General features: G+C 42.6%; 2 protein-coding genes across 2 annotated transcripts in view; one reads left to right on the top strand and one right to left on the bottom strand.

The window, feature by feature from the left end:
• The window catches only part of ppip5k1a (diphosphoinositol pentakisphosphate kinase 1a), a 68,407-nt gene extending 67,661 nt beyond the window's left edge, over window positions 1-746 (top strand). Inside the window, exon 31 of the mRNA XM_048262322.1 lies at window positions 1-746. This exon is cut by the window's left edge and continues 2,253 nt beyond it. The gene's annotated coding sequence lies outside the window, so the exon portion shown is untranslated.
• Window positions 747-4,070: 3,324 nt separating this feature from the next.
• Window positions 4,071-22,443, bottom strand: part of map1aa (microtubule-associated protein 1Aa) — a 35,129-nt gene continuing 16,756 nt past the window's right edge. Inside the window, 7 exon segments of the mRNA XM_048262320.1 lie at window positions 4,071-7,296; window positions 8,322-8,545; window positions 8,720-9,281; window positions 9,283-11,460; window positions 11,463-15,743; window positions 15,911-16,051; window positions 16,623-16,705. Of these exon segments, the coding sequence (XP_048118277.1) occupies window positions 7,141-7,296; window positions 8,322-8,545; window positions 8,720-9,281; window positions 9,283-11,460; window positions 11,463-15,743; window positions 15,911-16,051; window positions 16,623-16,705 (7,625 nt within the window). The 3' untranslated portion in view covers window positions 4,071-7,140.

Raw genomic sequence — 22,443 nt, 5'->3', positions numbered from 1 at the left:
ATACACAGTATTTATCTGCAAATGTAAATTGATATTTTTAATGTTGAGAGACAACATTGACAAGAGTTGCAGTTCTATCCCATGCTGTATCTTGTTTCTATTTTTGTAAATGAACAACCACACTTTTGAAGGGGGAATGTGCTCATGATTCATTTTTCTCTTTCCCCCACCGGTCCCCACATCCAGGCCGGCCTTCAGAGGTGCTCATTTGCGATCGTTGCTCCATGAGATTACCGTTCTAATGAGATTTAGTGTGTGTTATTGGCAAGCGTTGTGTTTACTTGTGTTTAGGTTGTCTTTTTTAGCTCTTATGTAAAGTGTATACGTTGAACATCAAAGTTGTTACTCCAAATACAGGAAAGAGATGCTGCTGCTAAACAGCTAACACTGTAAATCTAGCAAAAAGTGAGAAATACAACAGATAAAAAGCTATTTGAGAGATATGAGATCATTTTAGTACAATATGTTACCATTGGACGGTTACGATTGAACAGGTTTAAAGTCAGACTCTCCTATATGGGAAAAAAATACAGTCATTCAGTCTCTTTGCACAAATAGATCTTCCCTTTATTTTCTGTGGCCCAAGTGAATCATAATAAGCACTATGAATAAAAAAGGCACATTTCATTTTTTATCTCTGAGAGATCCTCTGCTCAAAGGTGCTACAGTAGCTGCTGTCTGTAGGCTGGTAGTTTTAATTGGTGCAATGGTTGATTTGGACATTTCAATAAAATGCTTTATCTATACTTGGCTATTCTTTTTTTTCTGTGTGTGTGTGTTTGAGCTGTAAAAAATGCTTGAGCATTTGAAGATAGACAGGTAAGACAGCACTTCAGTTGAGAAAAGAAACTGAAGAAAATACATACAATACAATAATGTAAATGAAAAGATCTATGAATAATCATTTCAGGGGCTATTTTTCACTTTAAAATTCGGTCCCTCTAAATCAAGAATATCAGAATGTCCCTTTAACCACCAGTAGTTTTATGCAGTTGCTAAGGCTGTTGATGTTTTATTTTAAATAAATATATATATATATATGTGTGTGTGTGTGTGTGTGTATAAATCAACTAGTAGAATAATGCTAGACATGTTTTTGTTTCTCTCAGAGTATTGTCATGGTAACGTGGCAGTGAAATGGTCCAGTGTGTTAAAGAGGAGGCAAATGAACAAGGCCACCCCGTCTCTCTCCTGGTCACATCTCACCCCCTCTGGGTGGCGAAGGGTCATCTCAGGCCCAAACACAGTCAGGTATGCTGAACCACTGCTGACCGACTGCGCCACTGTGACTACACGAACCTAGACCTACAATTTACTTGCGACAACAGGCTGAGAACAGAACATTCCGGAAGGTGTCGATATCTCGTTGTGAGATTGGGGACGAGATGAGGAATAGTGCTGGTCTTGCTGTAGTAGTCATGGATGAGCTCCACCGTTTCCCAGTCTGGCCTCGGGTGTCAGTGTCTGCCAGCCAGGGCATTCATGTGCATGGTGAACTAAAGAGAGAAAGATAGAGAGCTGTCCTTTGAGAACAGACATGTTGTCTCATATTCCCTGTTCCCTTCTGTGCCTGTCCCCATAGGATTTCACACTAACACACACACACACACACAGACAGACAGGCTGTTGTTCATCCTCATTCACTTCATTTTCAATTCAGCGAGGGAGAAAAAAGAAAGGGAGAAAATACAGAGGGAAGGGAAAGAAAGAATTAAGAAATTCAATAGAGGACAGTGAGGACATCTGCTAAATGGTTGGGCCATGTGACACACCATGAGATCATGAGAGCACTGTGCCAAGTTGGCTTTGAATGCTCTCTGAGAGGGCGGCTGTGTTTGTATATGTGTGTGTGTGTGTGTCTGCTCCTAACTATATCTCAATCTCTGAAAGACAAAAGACCTCTTTCTTTACTCTCGTTCTCTCTTGCTCCTCTGTAGAAGTGTATGTGTGAGAAAAAGGATTAGGATTAGATTCTGATACAGAGGCATCAATGTCTTTGTTTCACCAATTATTTTGAGGTGTGTACTGCTAAATGGTGTCATAATGGTCCCTTTAGACAGACACAGAGCACGAGAAAAGAAAAGCTTTTGTCTGTGGTACACACACCACCCCACCCCCATCCCTCTGTCTCTCTCTTGGTCTTTCTCAAAGACTGTTTGTGCAGGAAGATGAATTCCTTTCTTCACACTTAGTAAACAATATGCTTTCTTTCCTGCTTGCTGTACTCTTTTGTTTGCCCAGGCGAAGGCGTGGGAAGAAATGTGTTATATCTAGCTCTCGTTTCCAGTTTGTCATTGCTCAGCAAGTCTCCTATCAAAGACATTGCTTTACTCTAGTTGCTGTTTACAGTGTGCCTTTCACAAATGCTTTTAGTAGTACAATTCAGTAGTACAATTTCTCCCCAGGTAACCTTTCTAGCTTGTTCTGTGGTAATGACCAACTCTGTGCATTACTAGACCATTCTCTTTTAACAAGTATGTAGTAGTAAGTATAAAAAAGTATATATACTCTTTTGATCCTGTGAGGGAAATTTGGTCTCTGCATTTATCCCAATCCATGAATTAGGGATAAAAAGGGTGAAACACACTCAGCACACAGTGAACTCACAGTGAGGTGAAGCACACACTAATCCCGGTGCAGTGAGCTGCCTGCAACAACAGCGGCGCTCGGGGAGCAGTGAGGGGTTAGGTGCCTTGCTCAAGGGCACTTCAGCCGTGCCTACTGGTCAGGGTTCGAACCGGCAACCCTCCGGTAACAAGTCCGAAGCGCTAACCAGTAGGCCACGGCTGCCCACGTTTTTATGGTCTACTCTTCAGAAATCATAAATGACTAAAATCTCCCTACTCGCCAACACCTATACCATGTCACATTGACTATTTCATCAGACACACATGCTGGACTTTTACCTATTGCCACATCATAAAAATACGCTCTTTAATTCAAAGGATTTTTTTTTTCCATAAAGGTACTTTATTGATGATCACCAGGCTTTACTTTTTTTTTTCAACAATAAATTTGCAGAAATTCTACCTTTTTGAGGAGAGAGATTAAAGAGAGAGAGAGAGAGAGAGAGAGCAGGATACTGCACATAAATTAAGTCATCAAAAGAGATACAGAGCAAAAAAAAAAAAATGAAAGAAACAAAAAATCAGTAAAAGCACAATGCTCTCATGACACCGCAGGTTGCGGGCCATTCACATGGGCCATGTCAGATCTAGAGACAGTTGGCGTTTCTCCTTCCTCGCATATTTAAAATAGTATTTCATGTAGATATTTCAGCTATTACATACAGCGTTTGTGTTTTTAAACCCTAAAAAAAAGTCACATGCAGAAAAAAAGCATGGATTGATAGATGGAGGAGATGCAGCAGGAGCTTGATTTGTTTAAAGGTACAACTGTTGTTTATGACGTTAAAGTCAAATGGGTGGGTTGGGGAAATGAAGAGAACCCTTAGATAAAAAGTGATCAGTGATTAGTGACCTCATCACATGATCTGGCAGTCTGGCACACAAGGTAGTGTGTGGTCTATGGTGGTGGTGGTGGTGGGGGTGGTGGTGACGATGAGGATGATGAAGTCTGTGGCTTTGTTTATGATAACAAAATGAAACCGGTCCCATATTGGTCAAGAACCAGAGCCTCTATATTTGAGTTGTCAACACTGAAGGAAAAGCTTCAAGAGATATTTCTTCCAGAGACCCTTTTTTCCCTTTCTCTGGCAGTCAGTTGCTACAGTTTTTAGTAGTTCATGTTTTTTTCTTGGCTGTTTTAAAGTACAACTGTATTTTGATGCGTATGTAGAGAGAGAGGCTTAACAAACAGATATCATCCTGATTAGCTTATCAAGATCCTGGTTCTTTCAGCAGCTTTAGTCACTTGTTTTCTACTTAATACGTTCCTCATATTAAGGACAAATCCTCTGGAGAGTCGTTAAAAAAGTATAAATTTGTGAAAACAGATTAAAAACTGAGAATCTGAAACCTAAAAATTGTCAGTTATTGGAGTGTTTGAAAACAAACCCACATCTGTTTTCTTTGTATGAAAGATGAAAGGAAGACTAGATGAGACGATGCAATGAAGGAAAAAGGGTGGTTTGCAGCTTTTATTGGACACACTATCAACTTCAACATGTCATTCTCCTTATTTGTCATGAAGGGACCGCATGAACAATGCCAAACAGTCACGTGAGGGGAGAAAAATGTGAGGGGAAGAAAACTGAGCATTCACAAGCTTATGTGTGCAACCCCGACGGTTGGCTTGCCCTTCCCAAGCTCCCCATGATATAATATACATGCACATATTCTATATGTCGCACACACTTTACATAGCAGCACACGCCAGCGCTTTTTTTTTTTTTCCCTTGAAAGGATTGCAAATAGCACCACTGTTAAGTTCACTATTGAGGTTGTACAATTTTTTTTTCTCATTTTCCGGACAGAGAGAAGACAAAGAATAATGTGTTAGCAGTTAAGATTGTGTGGAGATTGTGGAGCCTCCAGCCTTGTCATCAAGGGCATAAGAGACTTTTTTTTCAATTGTCACACATATTTGTTGCATTTAGCTTGATGATGAATAAATACAGAGGCTAGTTTTATCTTAATAGGTCAGACACTGAAACTTTGGACATACGGACTTGAGCAAAGTCGATCAAGTCAACAGTTTGTTAGTGCAATCTTATTACCTTTTTTATTCTAAAAGTATTATTCCAAATAAAAAATCTCTACTCGACACTGATAGGAAACTGTCAACAGCACCTTTGGCCATTTTGTGCTAAGATCAGAAAAGAAAAACAAAACAAGGATTGGATCTCTGGTCCCTTTAGACAGACACACACACACACATCTGTCTACTCCTCACTAAACTCACTGGCAACTGTATTACAAAACAAGTGATTCACCATGCTTTTATTGAACTCCCACTCCCAATTTACATATTGCTACCCTATATTAATTTCTAATGTCAATATTACCAAAATTGCAATAACCAAAGCAGAATATGTCTGTAGTCAGTGTGGGGGTCATTTCCTTCCAAATGCATTTGGAGTTAAATAACAATACCGGCGTGTGCTTCTTTTCAACATCTAGCCAATTGTGGACTTGCAAGTTAATATACTACGAGCTACGATTCATGAGTCCTAATTCAAACAAATTTTCCAAGCCAGATGACACTGATAACTGTCTAAGTCAGGTGTTACCAAGTGAAATCTGCAGTGCATTATCCAAAAGCAATCAAGCTGGTGATGTTCACAATGTGCTTATCTATTGTAGGTAAAACCCAGCCATCTTCTCATTCTCTCAGCATCAATGTGCAAATCCTCATTCTGTCAAACAAGTCCCTCAAGACGGTCCCAACAAGCCTCTCCTTTTTTCTGAGAAGCCAGGGCTGGCATTGCCAAGAGGCTCATCCTATTGCTTGCAGCCTGCATTTAGTCTCAATCATCTCAGTCATCTCTCTGCAGATGAAAATCATCCCCATCAAAACACATACCCTCAAATAAGTCAAAATAATTTACAATGGGTATCTTAACTTCTTTAACATGCATAAAATATCTTAATTAGGATGAGGGAACAACAAAGCAACCTGAATAATATTATGAACGAAAAAGTGCAACTTCATATAATGGCAAAACAGGGAAAGGATGAAGTATGCAGTGGTAAAATGGAATGTATTTTACCATCATTTCATACAGTATCCTCTTCCCTACCTTTCAAAAGGCTTAAAAACAACTCCAAAGGCTAATTAACCTCTGAGTCACTAAAACGATAACCCTGAAGATGTCAGGTGTTTGTGAGGCATTTATCTAACTGTTAGCACAGAGCTCAATCTACAATCAGCACAATTGAAATATGTTCCTTCCAGTAAAGCAAAAACACAAGATAATAAATTAGAGACTGGAAAACATTTGACAACATATTAACACATAATCTTAACCGTTTACATTATCTAGTTCTTTTAGGCCTTGTTAAAAAATTAACATACAAAAAATAATATTTAGTTCACACTTAGTTGTCATGAAATCAAATGACAAATTACAATTACTTTCTAACATAGCAGTTTACACACATAACTGATTGTTAAGTCAATAGTAAATCTAGGGAAGAATATATATTTATATATGTATTTATGTGTGTGTATATATGTTTGAGTCAGGATCTGGATATTATACTTAACTGTACATAAACAAAAATGTACTGCCAGATGAACATGCATTTATCAGCCTTGGATCACAACTATGTCTAATACACTGCACTTCAAAAGCCCAGTGCACTGCATGTGTGTGTTTTGTGTATGCTGTGACTGCCACACAGAAGGAAAACTAGGACTGAAATAGCAGGCTAGGAATACTTCAACCTCCAACTGACCACAGCCTACGATGAACATTGTGAACACGGCCTACTTTATTTGAGGCTAACGTTCAGACAGATAGATGAAAGCCCTATGGTCTATGTATCTTTTTAGAAGTTGTGTTGTGTCGAGGTATTTAAAACAACATATACAATACATCTGACTAACTGCACCGGGAACACTTGTATATAACTGTATCATTTTAAATCCACTGAAGTTGATAGAGAGCGTTATGGTGGCTGTGAGATTTCACAAACTAGAGTGTTGTGTTGTTACAGAGTATGGTCATCGAGAAGAGGCAGTCCTATTTGTTTTCTGTCATTTGTTTAGTGATGAAGCTAACAGCTGGGTTTGGGCTTAAAGGCAGCAATGCAACCACAAGTTAAAGGCACATCTTCTCTAACACTCAGTTGTACAGTACAATGCACAAGAGACACAAGCAAACTGTGCCCCATGAGCCTATCAGTCAGTCGATCAATCTGTCAATCAATCCCACTCTCTGTACCTTCCCACTCTAAAGTACTTCTTTCTTCGGCAATATGACACAACAATATGGAAAAAACTAACATCAACGAAATCATCATTAAAGACAAAAAACAACTGAACAACAACCAATATTAAACACACATGAAACACCCGAGGATTCGTGGCTGTTGCAGAATTAACTCACAAACAGGGTTCTAAAGGGCCAATCTCTAACACACAGAGAGCAGAAATTAGGGTGGATTGGGGTTAGGTGAGGGTGGGGTGGAGAAAGGGTAGGACAGATGAGGAAGAGACCTTGGGGAGGAGGGCTTTTTAGAACTCGATCTTGCAGGCGGCAAAGGACTCGTCCTGCATGACCACCGTGCTGCTGCTGGCCAGCACCATGATGTTGAGCTCCTGCTGCCTCTCGTGCGTCTGCTGGTACCAGTCACGCATCACCTCGGTGTCGTGCGTGGGGATCAGGGTCACCTGGTGGGGAGGAGGGCAGTGCAGGCATGAGGTCAGCTAGAGGTACACCCTACAACAACTGCATCCATATGTCTTTCTGAATAAAAAACAAAGATACTTATTACCTTACTAATATGAATGAAAGAAGAACAAAAGTCTTAAGCTGTATGAGACAGGTTAAATAGAAACATATGAATGTGACCAAGCAAGGGCGTCGGAAAAAGGTTGATGGTATCAATTTCTGTGTGTGCCTATAGTTTAAACATCAATCAATTCATTCTTCTTAATCTTAATTCACAGAGTGTAGTGTGCAGACAGAGCTGATTGATTCTTATCCCACTGAGCCAAGAAGGAGTTTCTTTGGCAAAATTATATTTGAAATATCAAAGGATGCTGCAAAGTTGAAATAGGAATTGCAGTTGGAAACTAATGTTTATGCAAGGGAGAAATAAGCCCTATTCCATGGCTCACAAAACACACACTATCCCTGTCCTTCATTATACATACAGTATGACATGGCTTTTGCATAATCACTGAATGCATTCCATAAACCCGTGTAGTCAGACAAATATAGAACAATACCCTTGAGACCCACTCATAGCTTTAAATGCCACCGTACCTAGGTATACCTGGAGAAATAAATATGACATTTCCCTCACTCTCTTTGTCTCAAATGCCCTGCTGCTCAGTGGGTGCCTGCACTGTGAAAGTACCACATCCTTCGTGACAGAATTTATGCAAATAGCTTTCCAACAAACTGTCTTTTAGCTAAAGTACCTTCCACAGGAAGACAGTTACTTCAAAATTGCTTTCCAAAAATAGGTATGTGATAGACAGACAAGCAAATAGAGAATCTTGTCTTGATATTACCACCACTTACTTTTCCCAAATTATAGATCCTAAACAAATGAATTATGGCTGTATTATTTACTTCAGATCATTGTCAGTCAGAAACGACCAGAGTAATCTTGTCAAATAGGGAAAAAAAGAATGCTGAATTAAAATGCCTGACCCTACATTTAACCTAAGATAATAGGGCGCTTTACCTGGAGATTGGATCCCCACTGAGCCTTTCCATCCAACAGTGCATCCAGAACCCTGCGGCTAGGCTCCTCGCTTCCTGGGTCATTCCCGCTCACCACATAGTAGGCTGAGCGAACACGCTTGAAGAACTCCTGGTCTACATTCTTTGCACTGCAGTGATTGGGAATGTAGGCTAGATCCACATAGATTGGACTCCCACAGGAACTGGATTTGGAAAAGTTAGAGCCTAGAAAAGGAAAATGCAACCAGTTTGAGAAATACTGCACATTAGTGTCTGTTTGTAGTGTGTGTGCAGTGGCTTGCCTGGTGCACAGAATCACATATTTGAAATAATTATCATAGAACATATTCCATTAATCATTCATCAATAAAAATTATAATGAGCCATGTAGAGACCCACCTGTGGAGCTCTTTACTCCATTGACAAGCCCTTTGGCAGGGTTGTAGCTTGACCTGGACATGTCATCCTCTTTAGAACCCTGTCCATCTGACGTACGAGACATCCTTGATGATTTCTCAACATCCTTCTTCTTCAAGGAAGTGCTCCTAGGCGAGGAGTCCTTCGAGGTCTGTTTTGCAGGGGTTGGAGACCTTTTGCGTCTGCCTGCCGGTGAGCCAGACTTTGGTTTCCCAAGGGATTTCTTGGGACTCTTGGCCTTTAAGTCTTTTTTCAGCTGCTGCTTCTCTGTGAGGTTCTGGTCAAGGTTCAGGGCCTCTGGGTCCACCATGCACACATCTGGGTGTGGGGGGTGAGGAGCCGGGTCCATCATGGGTGCAGGTGGAGGATCATGGGTTTTTCCTGATGACCTAGATGAGGAGTAATAGCCTCCACCACCAAAAGCCATACCTGAAGACTTATCCACTGGCAGAAAATCTGCATCCTCGTCTGAGTCTACATTGGCTTCTCGTGCCTCACTTGATGGGCACTCCTCTGTTCCAGGTGGCACATCTGAGTCTGACTGCTGAAGGTAAAGACTCGCTAACAGAGGTTGGCGGTGTTTCTTCAGCAGCAATTCCTGCTGCCATTGCTCCAAACATGTCCCTGTTGTGGCCATAGGAATGGTGTGATTGTGATCTACCCTTGCCAGATGGATGTTGTTGGTCAATGCCCTCCTGGGACCGATCGCTATCCTCATCCTCATCACTGCCAAAGTGCTGGAGGCTTGGGTTGATAAATGATGGAGAGATGTCACCCTTCCTCTGTTTGAACTCTGATGCTGAGTACCCTGGGGATTTCTTGGTCGAGGAGTAAGAGGAAGCTCCCATGCAGACATCAGGAGGCTGATCTGAGTCATCATCATGCTTACCACTGTCCTCAGTGTAGTAAGCGGAATGGAAGGTCTGGTCAGCAGATGCCAGAGACAGAGGGCGAGGAGGATGCTCTGGTTCCATCTCCTCCTCTTCCTCATACTCATCCTCATGTCTATAGTGAGGAGGAGAGGCTCCAGGGTAGATTCCTCTTTGCTGCTGCAGTTCCCACTCGAAGGGACTCCTCACTTTGCTGACATCCATCTCTGCTCCTCTCGGCTCTGCTTTAGCCTGGCTGGACATCATCCCACTGGCCAGACCAAAAGGATTCGGGGAGCTTGTGGCTACCTTGGTTAGTTCATTTGAGGTGTCTGGCTTTGTGGATGAGGATCCATATGAGGTAAGGACATCAGGGAGAGCTTTGCCGGAAGGCGATGTCACCTTTTTCTCAGACAAGCTAGACAGGACTCCTTCCCTGCTCTCTGTAATGTGGGTATCAAATGGAGATCTTTGGCATGGTGATTTGAGCTTAGTTTCACAGACATAGTCCTCCTCCTCACTTTCACTCTCAGTGTCTTCATAGTACTGTTTCTCAGACAGCTCTGAGTGAGCCTTTGGAGGCACTCCATAAAGGTCCTTAATGGGATCTTTTCCTGCAGTCTGGCTGAATTGAGAATATGGCCCGGATGCACCAAGCTCTCGACTCTTTGAGTCATCTGACCACTCTGGTTTGTAAAAGCATGCTGCTTGTGGAGCTGACATGGCTCCTGCAGAGCTGGCAGATAATTTCTTGTCGTCTGCTGAGGCTGTGGACTGTGGTGGGAATGGCTTGTTTTCCTCAAAGGGGCTAAGGGGTGAGAATCGAGCGAGACTCGAGGTGGACTCTGCCGTGGTGGTGGCAGGTGTGAGCTTCTCCGAGACTTCAAGGTACTCATCCTTTACCAGCCCACTGGAACTTGAAAAAGGGGAGTCCATCACCAGAGAGTGTTCATCTTTGAAGGAGGAGTACTCAAAGCCAGCACTGGCCGGTGTCTCAAGCTCCTCTCCGAACTGTCGGCTGGTGTTGAGTGAGGCAGAGGCTGAGGAGGAGTGGCTATAGGAAGAGGAAGAGGAGTAGGCAGTGGCAGTGGTGGTGTAGCTAAAGCCCAGAGACACCGAATCACCTGATTTCTTGCCCAGGAGGTCAGGTGTCTTCTGCTTGTCAAAGTCCTGGTCCTTGTCCTGATCCTTGTAGTATTTATCCTCAGTCGCCTTCATTGATAGAGGTAAGTCTGACTGGTCTTGAGTGTCCTTCTTGTCTTTGTCTCCCTGTTGACTCAAAAGCAGAGACTCCTTCTCACCACCGTAGGAATAGTCAAAACCAGAGGAGAATCCTGTTGGACCAACAGAAGTCTGGCTTGATGAGAAGGGTGAAGGAGCATCTCCTTTTCCAAATTGTGACAGATCTTCAGTGCCTTTGGTGCTGTCTGAGAATCCAAAAGGACCAGATGCTGTGTTTTTCCCCGCGATTGTTTCGAAGTCACGCTCGTGTGTGCTGCCTTTGACATCTTTTACATCAGGGAGTTTTGAGGAGGGTACAAAGTCAAATGGATTCTTTGACTCTTTCTCAGATTTAGCCTTAGATTCTTTGTCAAAAGTGTAGTTGTATTTGTACTTTTCATCTCCATCATCATCATCATCCTCATCATCATCATCATCATCATATTCGCCTTCACCATACACTGATCGTATCACATCTCTCTCCAAGGCAGCTTCTTTTTCATGGTAGCTCAAGGATTTGCCTGTAAAAGAACTACCTATTGTGGAAAGATCTGAGAAAGGGGAACTAATTTGCACTGTTTTCTGCACAGGCTCTTTTTCGGTCTTACTTGCTGTACTGGTCGGAAGTCCCACAGACATAGCACTGAAGTCTGATAGGGTGCTTGTGGTTTTAAATCAGGCTCCGCCAAAGAACTCAAAGGTGCATCTTTGTCAGCTTTTTTCTCTGTTCCCATTGAAAGGAAGGACTCTGTTTTCTGTGTTTCCTTTGTGTCAGCTTTGTCAAATTTATCTTTCTGGTCCTTCTGATTTTCAGAGCCATAGCAATATGAGTCGGATGAACTGGATCGGCTGTCATAAATGTCAGAATAAGTGAAACTTTTCCCATCTACATAAGGAGTGTCTTGTCTTGTTTCTGCAAACTCCTTCTTTCGGTGTTCACGCTCTGCTAAGGATAACTGGTCAAAGTGCACACTTCGTTCACTTTCCTTGAAGCCTACTGAGGAGTGCTCTTGTTTTTCTGATGTCTCTGTTCTGCCAAACTTATTGGACATGGTATCCAATTTACTTGTCTCAGAAGACAGTTCAGACACAGTCACTCCTGAGCGAAGGACATCCAATGGCTTATCTTCATCTTCATCGTCATCCTCATCTGAGTGTTGAAACTGAGCTATAGGTTTCTTATCCCAGGCAGCATCACCCTTGTCTTTCTTTTCTGTTCCCTCCTTCTCAAACTGCTTTTCATCTTTCAGGGACTTTGGCTCACAGCTGTACTCATCATCCAAGAATGTGCCCTCCCTTTCCTTGTCAAAACTTGACTTACCAAGAATTTCCTTCTCTTTATCCTGTTTGGCAAAGTAGTCATCTTCACTGTCCTCTTCTTCCTCAGACTCATCAAAAGTAGCCCTATCACTGGAGAACCCCCTTTCCATTAGCTCACTATCTTTCCCTTGAGAAGAAGTCACAGTCTTTTTATCAAGGTCAGATTCAAACTGGTCAAACTTGTAGGAGTCTATCTTGGGCTCATCCTTCTTCTCTCCTGTCACTGACTTTGGTGCCTTGTCCTCTGTGGGTGAGTACCCACTGCTGGTTGGTCCTGAAAGTGTGGGAGAAGCTATCCTGGCAGTGCTGTCATCAGGGCCCTCACTCTCAGAGCCAGCACTTCTATCAAAACCGCCAGAGAAATATGGTGATGGAGAGAATGATTTCTCAGTGGAATCACTCTTTGTTTCATCCTTGGAAACAGACACTGGTTTCACCTCTTGTGCTTTAGGAGGGAATGAAGACAGTGAAGAGAGAGAGGGAGGCAACACTGCAGTGGGAGACTTCTTGAAGTCTTTGTCTTTGTCCTGGAGAAAAGAAGAGGAAGCATATCCTTCATGAAGTTTGCTCAGTGAAAGGTCAGCATTAGGTGTCTGGTCCTCATCTTCCTCATCATCATCTTCTTCCTCATGGGCCTTGGGGATAGTCTTATGACCAGCCTCCATTTCTGGAACAATGGGCTGGTATTCCTCTGAGGGAGGAGACTTGAAGCACTTGTCCTCTTCCAGAGAGGATGTTGGTGAGATTGTTCCTGCAGAATGTAAGTACTCTTTTCCCTGGGTAGCATCAGTACGAATAGAAAAGGGTATGCTGTTGACCGTATCCAGAAGCAGAGAGCTTCGGCAAGTCTCTTCTGTTTGAGGGGCCGTCACAGAAGCAATAGACTGGTCCTCAGTGATGGAGGTAGCGAATGATGACAATTTGTCACATTCTGTGATAGAAGTAGCTGAAGAAATATGTTCTTCCTCAGCCAGAGGAGCTGATATGATGACATTGGAAGCATACGCTAAAGTAGATTCCTGGGCCCCGATGTAGCCTTTTGCTGACAAAGCAGACATGCCAGACATAGCTGAAGCTTTCATCTCCTTCATACCATGGATGGTGTCAAAGGAACCTGGCTCATCTGGAACTGAAATGTCATAGGAGCCAACATCGTAGCGGAGGTGAGGAATCCTGTCTTCCAAGTCATCATGGATCTCCTCATCAGAAATGGTCTGCTCAGTTTCTGAGTAGCCAGGAATGGTCTCATCTTGAATGAAAGAGATGTGCTCTGAGGCACTTGTAGTTTTGGCAGCTTTAGATTCAAGGGGTTTGTCATCCCAGTCCTTGCCAGTTTTCTCTTTTTTTGCCTCATCTGTTTTGTACTTCATCTCATCTTCACAGACTAGATCTTCAGCCTCCTCCAACTCTGCTTTCTCGATCACATCTTCCTCTTCCTCACTCTCACTCTTTTTTGACTTCATCTTGACATCTTCTTTGGTGTCTTTAACATCCTGCCACTTTTTGTCTTTCTCTTCATATCCTTTAGCTGCAAGGGGTTTCCTTTTGATAGTGTCCATGTTGTACTCTTCATCTTCATCATCCTCTGAGGCAGTATCCTCGTCCTCATATTTCTCAGAGAATTTTCCTTGAGGTTGGATTTTTTCCTCTTTCAGTGGCTTCTTCTCCTCATGAGGGGATTCTGTTTCAACATCTGTTGTGGTTATTCCTTCATCAGGAGACACAATTTGGGGGACTTTAGTGTCTGAGAATGCAGGAGGGACAGTCTGGAGTACTTTGTCTCCTACAAGGCCTGCCACAGATGAAACCTGAGCAGTCTTCATTGGCTCCTTGTCCATCTCCTGTTTCAGTGCCTCAAAGTCCTTGGTAAGATCCTCAGGAGATGAAAGCAATGACCTGTCCTCCAGGAGTTCCTTGGAGGGTTGCCTTGAAGGTACCTTTTTCTCAGCTGATTCTTTAGCTGCTTTATTCTTATCTGTCTTGGGCTTTCCTTGTGCCTTGGCCTTGTTTAGTGTCTTTCTGACCTCAGGAGTGAAAGGTTTCAGATCTGGTTTAGTAATTTTTTTTAGTTCTGGTTTGCCACTGGTTTCCTTCTTTTTTTCTTCCTTCGCCTTGGTTTCTTTTTTCTCCTCTTTCTTCACAGTGTCCTCTTTTTTGACACGTTTCTCTTTCTTTATCTCCTTTTTTTCTTTATCTTTCTTTTCATCCATCTTAGATGCCCTCTCATTGATATGTTTTTTCAGTGACTTTTCTTTAAGAGGTTTCTTTTTCTCTGGTTTAGCCACTTCGGCTATCTTTGTTGTGTTTTCCTTCGCTTTGGGTGGTTTTGATGCATTGACACTCTCCTTTATTTTTTTGACCTCTTTCTTCTCTACTTTACTCTCTTTGACAGAGTCACTTTTGGATTCTGCATCATCAAGTCCATTAGTTTCTTTCTTGCTTGCTTTCGGTTTTGGTGAGGATTTTAGGCTCTCCTTACTATCTGTTCTCAGCTTCATTTTGGTTTGCTTAATCACTGGTGGTGGAGCTCCAGATGACATTTCCTTTTGAGTGGCAACAGGGTATCGCAAGAAATCCAGGTGCTTTAGCTTTTCAAGTCCCTCAAATATCTTGTTCTGTGGGGCATTGCCTGGGAACAGAACTCTTACAATCTTCTCTGTAGGGCTGGCTGGAATCCAGACGACCAGGGCACTTACAGACGTGAGATATGGAACAGATACTTCCCCTTCTTTCCCGTTAGGCATCACAATGCCAGTTTTGGCCTTGCTGTTCCCTGCCCACTTCTGCATGAAGAACTGCATCTCCTTACTGTCCTTCACAGGGTTGAGGACATACATGTCTAGCTTGCCCACACCCAGTTTGTGAAAGAGAGTGACAGGTTCAATAGTGTTACTGACACCCCTAGAGAGTGGCTCAGGCTTTATCCCTAGCTTGCTGAGGTACTGAAGAGTTAGTGAGGCTTCCTCGATACTCCTCTTAACTTTCAAAGTTGATTCAGGTGAGCGTAGCTTCTCGGGAACATTAAAGAACACAATGCCAAGCTCTGGTGAGATCAGGTTCTTTATCCAGTCACCGTAGCCGTTGACACCTTGTGACTGGTCTTCTTCCTGCTGCTCTGCAATCTTCCTTTGAAAGAGACCATTGATCCCTGGCAGATTGTCTGCCCCAATGTGTGTGAGAAGGACTGAGTCTATACGGTCCAAGTGTCTCACTAGTTTCCAGAAGCAAGACCTCCGGTCAGATCCACCGTCGATCAGGATATTGAAGCCATTCACGGCAAATAGGGCCGAGTCTCCCCGGCCTCCAGGGAAGATGTAGCAGCAGGGCTTGGACAGCTTCAGGAAGCCCCCGGAGGTGGGTGGCTCCAGGAGCTCAAAGGGTGATGGGACATCCACCGTCTCCGAAATGTACTCGGTGAACTCTGTGACTCCTTCCATCTCTGGCAGTGTGGTGTCTGGGTTTAGACGGTAGTCCAGGACCTCCCGAAAGCTCTTCTCCTCTATGAGGCCTAGGGAGCTCCAGCCCCCTTCTCCCTGGCAGGACACGGTGAGACTGGCTTTCTGCTCTGGAGCCCACTTGCTTAGTAGACCTTTCACCTGAGGAGAACGATACAGAAAATATTTTTTAAATATTTCACTTTTCTCATGTCTTATGTCTCAGGTTTTTTTACCTGTACACCACTTATAGCATTTCTACACAAAGCACTTGCTTTAAAATATCCAGAATAACATTCACATTAGGTTATATTATATATGCCCCTTACCTCAGGATCAGCAATGATGTCTGAGAAATGCTTGCAGGTAAAGACTCCACTTTGCAGTATGACTTCACCAGCCTGATCTGATGCTTGACCACTGAGCACAAGAAGCTTCTGCCCAGCAGAGTCTGTGAGCAGAGAATGAATCTGCTCCACAGAGGAGAGAGAGAGAGAGAGAGAGAATAGTTACAAAATGTATTTTTAGTTGCATTTCTAGATTTCAATTTAAGCATGATTGTTTTTTTGGTAATAGTTAAATAATTGATTTAACAGAACCATAGCAATTCATTAAAAATTAGCTTCATAATTAATTTTCTGAATACAAATAGAATATATTACATAGTTTCTACAATACAGCATTGAACAACATTTATCAGGATGTTTTCGCTTCTATGATTAGTGCCATACTTAATTGGACCATATTCATTGGGGCACTTAAAAACATTAAATGCCTTAGACTGTTTGCAAGATGTGGTACACTGGGTATTCTATTATTACTTGGCTTCACATACTATTCCAGTGTCTGGAAAACATGAGTGTCAGCAAGCACTGGTTAGCAAAATGTTATTTGGTAACATTTTCTGTAATAATGAACCATTTGTCTTAGACCCATCAGCTGTCAGTATGTCCTTCAACTCTGAACCCAATATAACCACAAGCAGATTCCCAAAGGGACCAGAGCTAACATGGGCAAAGGCATAGCATCTTCGTGTCTCACCTCAGAAGCCGTTGTGTCCTCAGTGGGGTTGACTAAGACAACAGTTTCAAGAACATCACTCTTGTATTGTAGTATTCTTTGTCCTGTAAAAAAAGAATAATGAAAAGATGGTGGTCAATCTTGCAAACTAACATCTAAAAAATATATTCATAGAAATGTTTCATTATTTTAGCGTAATAGGAGAGCAGTTACAATACTATTATCAGTTTTACTATAAACTGCTGCAATTGAAGAAGAATAGTCATTTGTCCATTTCTAGAAAAAACCTTGGGCTTGTGTAAAATATCAACAACTAAAATGTATGTAAAACTGTGAACTGAATGAATCTTTCATGCACTGTCCATAAACAAAACCCTGTGATGGGCCAACACCCTATGATATAAAAATGAACAGATGCTGAAAATACCTATAAGGATGGTAATGGAATTGTCTGAGCAAGGGGCTTTTAGGCTCACTACAAAGAAGCTGACAGAAATGTCTAGAAGCTCTATTTTTGGGTCACATTGCTATGAATACCTCTGAGTGCTTCAGCATCTTTATCAACCTGCCATGCTGCTACTCCCACACGCTACAAATATACCTATCCATTTCTCTACTGCTGACTAGCCTTCACAGTGGCAGAATCTTAATCCTTAAACATCTGCCTCTTCCTATTCGACGCCAGTCACCTCAACACATATTGCAAATCTCCTACAAGCCCATCTGATTGGCTGTTGCCATGGGTACGATTAACTGGCTGTTGCCGGCAGCCGCGTAACACTGACCCACTGTGGGTGCTGCTGGGCGACGCATTGCAGCATTTCTGAGAGAGGAGGAGGGAAAAAATACCCACGCTCCCCCTCTCTCCTCTCCTCTCCTCTCCTCTGCTCCCTGGGAGAAGGCAGAGTAGAGCGCGTGAGTCGATGAAGCAGCAGCAGGTGCAACACTAGCAGAGCCCAGGCTACTTCAGAAAGGCAGAGGTGCGCATTTACCAGCCACAAACAGGAAGTGTGTGTGTCTGTGTTTTAATCTAGATTCATTCGTGTTACCTAGGTGAAATCAGGATAATGCGTCACACTGGCACTGGGTAATTTCCATGAGTCTAGAGTGTGGGCATGCAAATGAGTGTGTGTGTATGTGTATGTGTGTCTGTCTGTCTGTGCGCATGTGCGTTTGTGTGTGTGTATGTGTACATGAATGTGTGTGTGTGAATATAAGTGTGGTAATTTGTGCGTGTGTGTGTGTATCTGTGTGTTTTTGTGTGTAGTGAGAGGGGAGGGGAAGAGGTGACCAGAGCTGGCACAGCCAAGCCTGTGTTGTTTACACTTTCACTCTCCAACAGACAAACACTAGAGATGTGTGTCGGGAAGCTAAAACTACAAACCCAGGGGAGCTGGCAGGCTCCAACCCTTCACTGTAATCACTTCTACTGGCACACACACACACACACACACACACACTCTTTCACAACCACAATCTGCACTTTCTGTCTCTCTTCTTTTTTGTTCTCACTTATACTGCACAACACAAAGCATTCCAGTGTGCTTGCGTATGTTGGTGGGAAGAGCCACAGACACATGAGCAGCATACTATGTGTGTGTGTGTGTGTGTGTGTTTATGTTTATGTTTATGCTAATGAGAGACTAAAGATAGTAAATATATTTCCAGGCTAGTTGAGCATTATGCTGCCCTACTGAACAAGCAACTAGAGTAGAAATAATCCCCCAACCCAGGAGAATAATATGGAATTTTCTTTGCTAAACAATTCGAGTGGGAAATGATGAATGTGCAATTTGCATTTGAATAAATGGGCCAATTGTAGCTTTTAACATCCAAAAATGGCAAGAAAAAAAATCCATGACCCATGTTTTCTTTCCCAACTTGTTAGCAAGGTTTGTGAACCAGAAAGACAGGAAATGAGCCATAACAAACTGAAATGTTGAACATACACTGTTCTGTATTAAGTACTAATAACAAATAATTTGCCCAAATACATCATATCCCCTGATCAACTGTTACAATTTGGAATAGGCACTACAGGCAATTGTATTTTTGCATCTCTACCTGTTTTACCCAAATGACTTGTGTGGTCACAGGAGTGCCCCAAATCCAAGTGGTCCAGAAATATCAGTTATTGGATTGAACCAAAAAGGCCTCCCCTCCCCCGAATCCTCCTCTCTATTCATCTCATCCAGGAGGAAGCGCCTAAACTATCAACAACTATCAAGGGATGGCTTGTCAGCTTGACCTTGAAATCTCACTCCCTGGAAAATCATGTAGCTGAATATTAACCTCATCTCTAGACTGCCAAAGCCTGTGACAGCTCCATCATACCCTCGCAGTCACCTTATAATAGCATTAAAACGTGTTTACATCGGCTTAAGGGTGACATATCGCAGGCTGTAAATTAGATTCAGATTTCATTAGATGCAAAAGATTACAGTCAGCTGCAGTTTGTATAGAGGGTTATATATGAACCTTAATAACCTTCATGATCTCAAAAGAACTCTCTCCATTTTGAATGGTCTCTGTATGTAAACACACATAGGTGAGGAATTATGTTATTATATCCTATGCTAGGATTTTATATTGGGAAGAATGATATAGGGCAGGCTACTCATAACAAATATCATCTCTAAAGCTTGCTTCATGGAGCACAAGGACTGAGAAATCACCCCCAGTATCTATAAAACACATTTTATTGCTATGAAAACAGCTACACCCTGATAAGTTCTCCATTCCCTCTGAACCCTCACCTAGAGCAGGAGACCCGTGTGACTGGCACATTATCCGCATGAGACAGCGCTCTTACACACCAAATGACCCCCCTCTCCCCCCTTCAGACACTCATCTGGATCTGAGACAGCGCTCTTACACACCAAATGACCCCCCTCTCCCCCCTTCAGACACTCATCTGGATCTGAGACAGCGCTCGTACACACCAAATGACCCCCCTCTCCCCCCTTCAGACACATCTGGATCTGAGACAGCACTCAGACACCCAAATGACCCCCCTCTCCCCCTTCAGACACTCATCTGGATCTGAGACAGACACACACAAAATGACCCCTCCCCCCTTCAGAGACCCTCTGAGCTGAGACAGCCAGACACACCAAATGACCCCCTCTCCTCCCTTCCCATCTGGATCCCCACCACAAATGACCCCCTTCCCCCTTCAGACACTCATCTGGAGCAGAGGGGGAGCACAAGTGGGGAGCAGGGCCGTCCAGATGCCACGCTTGAACAGAGTTCACGCCCAGCCCCGCCAGCTTTGAAGGAAGCGGAACTGACATGGGGACCCTCCGCGCCGGGCCACGCACTGCCAGTCAGCCGGTCACGTATGGGCTGGGAGAAATATGACCTAATTAGAGGTGTGTGTGTGTGTGTGTGTGTGGCTGTCAGGGCCCAGTAGCCATGTCTGACCTTTATAGCTTCCTTATAGTGATAACAGAACAGCACATCACTGGAGCATGCTAAGCTAAAAAGACAATAATCATTCCCACTCTACATGTGCTAATAGTTTGTTTGTGTACTCTGCTTTGTCATCAGGAGGAGGAGAGCAGCTCATCTGGGTGCTGAAGCTGGACCAGAGCTACAGAGTGAGAACTAGCCAGCCAGAAATGAGCTGCGCACTGGGCTGATCAAAGGGATGTCAGTGTGCTGGCCACTCAGGGTCTATGAGGTAAGACACTAATGGAGAGTGTAACTGAATTATTCTCTGACTCAATCCCTGTTTCAGTGAAGATGTTTTGTTTTTACAGCACCAGGTACAGACTGTGATATCCACTGTGGAACATCTGCAAATGCAAATGCAAGAACATTTGAGTGGGAAATTACATTTGTAATGATTTGTGCTAAGAAAAGTCTGAGCTTCAGCACCCAGGACAGCACCCTCCCTTGAATGAACATTCAAACAACTGTGCACAGATTAGTGCAAAGTCCAGTGTGTTTTTATCATTTAATTTGATTATTGTCATTTTGCTGGAAGTGTGTGTCTTCTAACTGAGTTTTAAATGATTTCAAAATCAGATCATGTTAACAAAGTTAAATTCAACCCGGCTGAAGGCCAAGGGCTGAAATGCTCTTTGGCATTAATCACAAAAAAAACATCAATACACCTCTTTGAGAATTTTCCACTTGCTGATTTCCATTCTCTCTCAAGCCTTGGGCTGACTGGCTGTTCGGAGATGACACTGTCAAAACCCTGGTTAAAATGACCATGTGTTCACCATGCCACGTTCCGTTGGCCTTCATGTGAGTGCCCTCTCAGCAACTATTCTCTGACCTTGCCATCCACTGTTGCTCTCTCTCTCTCGCTCTCTCTCTTTCTCTCTCTACCTGTCCCTCCCTTGTCTTTCTCCTGAGAGGATAAGAAACAAACAAGCAAACAAATTGAGGTAGACGGGTTGATAGAAATAGAGAGAGAGAAAGCAAGCCAGACAGAGAGTGCCCCAGTTTTTCTACATTATCTAAGGTGAGTGGTTTAGAGAAGGGCTGGATGTATCTGCCTTTAATCCATTGCAGCCCACATTTTAATCATGGCCAACCCAATGAAACCTTTCTCAGCATGGACTTATTCCCACTGGACTTGCTGAGTGATAGACAACACAGAACTCCACAAATCTACCCAAGCCAATTAGAGTTATGTGTTTGTGCAGAGAAGGTGCATTGGGAAAGCTATAAACTGAACTTTAAATGCTTTTGTTCTAGCTTTAATAGATTCTGTACATTGGTGAACAAGTCTCCTTAATTGGTCCTTGTTGTAGGAGTGCTTCATTGTAAAAACATTAACATTTCCCAGCAGAAACAGATCATTCTACAAGCTATTTTCCCAGACATATTTTAACTAGTTCTAAAAATAGATGTACACAAAATCTGATGTTAATTATTTTTCAAGACATCAATACCAGGATTTTTAGGGCAAGTATTTCAAGATTGACATCATGAGACAATTGTTTTGTATTCTCTGTAGAGCCTTCTCCCTAACCTCTTAAGAACTAAAGCACAGGTAACAGTGATCAATACTTGCTACTTCCAGGCAAAGTCAAAAATAAGTTGTTGGAAATAACTTAATTTCTTGTATCATCACAAGCATGCTGGTTTATGTCAAATCTAATCTAATCAAATCAAGCATGTATTTTATACAAGCACTAATTTAATCATACTGTCCGGGTTATATGAACAGCCAAAGTCAGTCACGCACAGGCCTCCTCTTAGACTAAACTGGATGAGAGGAGTGGTAACACTGAGATAATCCTACAGAAACTAAACCATGCAAAATAAATACCTGCTAATATATTCATCATGCCTTTTATCATTTGCACATTTAAACTATAAATAGGCTAAAGCTGTGATCTTGTAATGGGTGTGCTCATCACTTATCTTCTGTTTAAACAGGCCGGTAACGTGTGATAAAAGAAACCAAACTCTTGTCTATTTTATGTTTTTCAATTTCTAATTGAAATTGAATTTGAAACTAATGCATCTATGCCCATATCCTGCTAAAAGACCTGCAGCTGAGGCCTTGGTTAGGCTTAAAATAACTATCCTCCACAAGTATGCAGCTAATAAACTAGTAACCCTAGACTAGTGAAAGAAAACCAAGTAATGCAACAGATGATCTTCCCTAAGGTTAGCCTAAACCCCTAGGCTTTCCTTCAGTACCAGCAAAAAGTATTTTGGGGAAACAGTTCAGAATTGAGACCTTCCTAAATCACCTTAAGCACTATCCGATTTAAGAGTGCAGTTGTGCCTTTCAGATTTATACTGAAGCCTTCAGTGATGAGCAGTATAAGTAGACAAAGAAGCGTTTAAAGTTAAAGAAGCACTCTGGGTAAATAGG

This window comes from Alosa alosa, chromosome 14 (genome assembly GCF_017589495.1).
Source record: "Alosa alosa isolate M-15738 ecotype Scorff River chromosome 14, AALO_Geno_1.1, whole genome shotgun sequence".
Classification (NCBI taxonomy): Eukaryota; Metazoa; Chordata; class Actinopteri; order Clupeiformes; family Clupeidae; genus Alosa; species Alosa alosa.
Note: the sequence above shows the minus strand (reverse complement) of the source record. Positions and strands in the feature narration are given on the sequence as shown.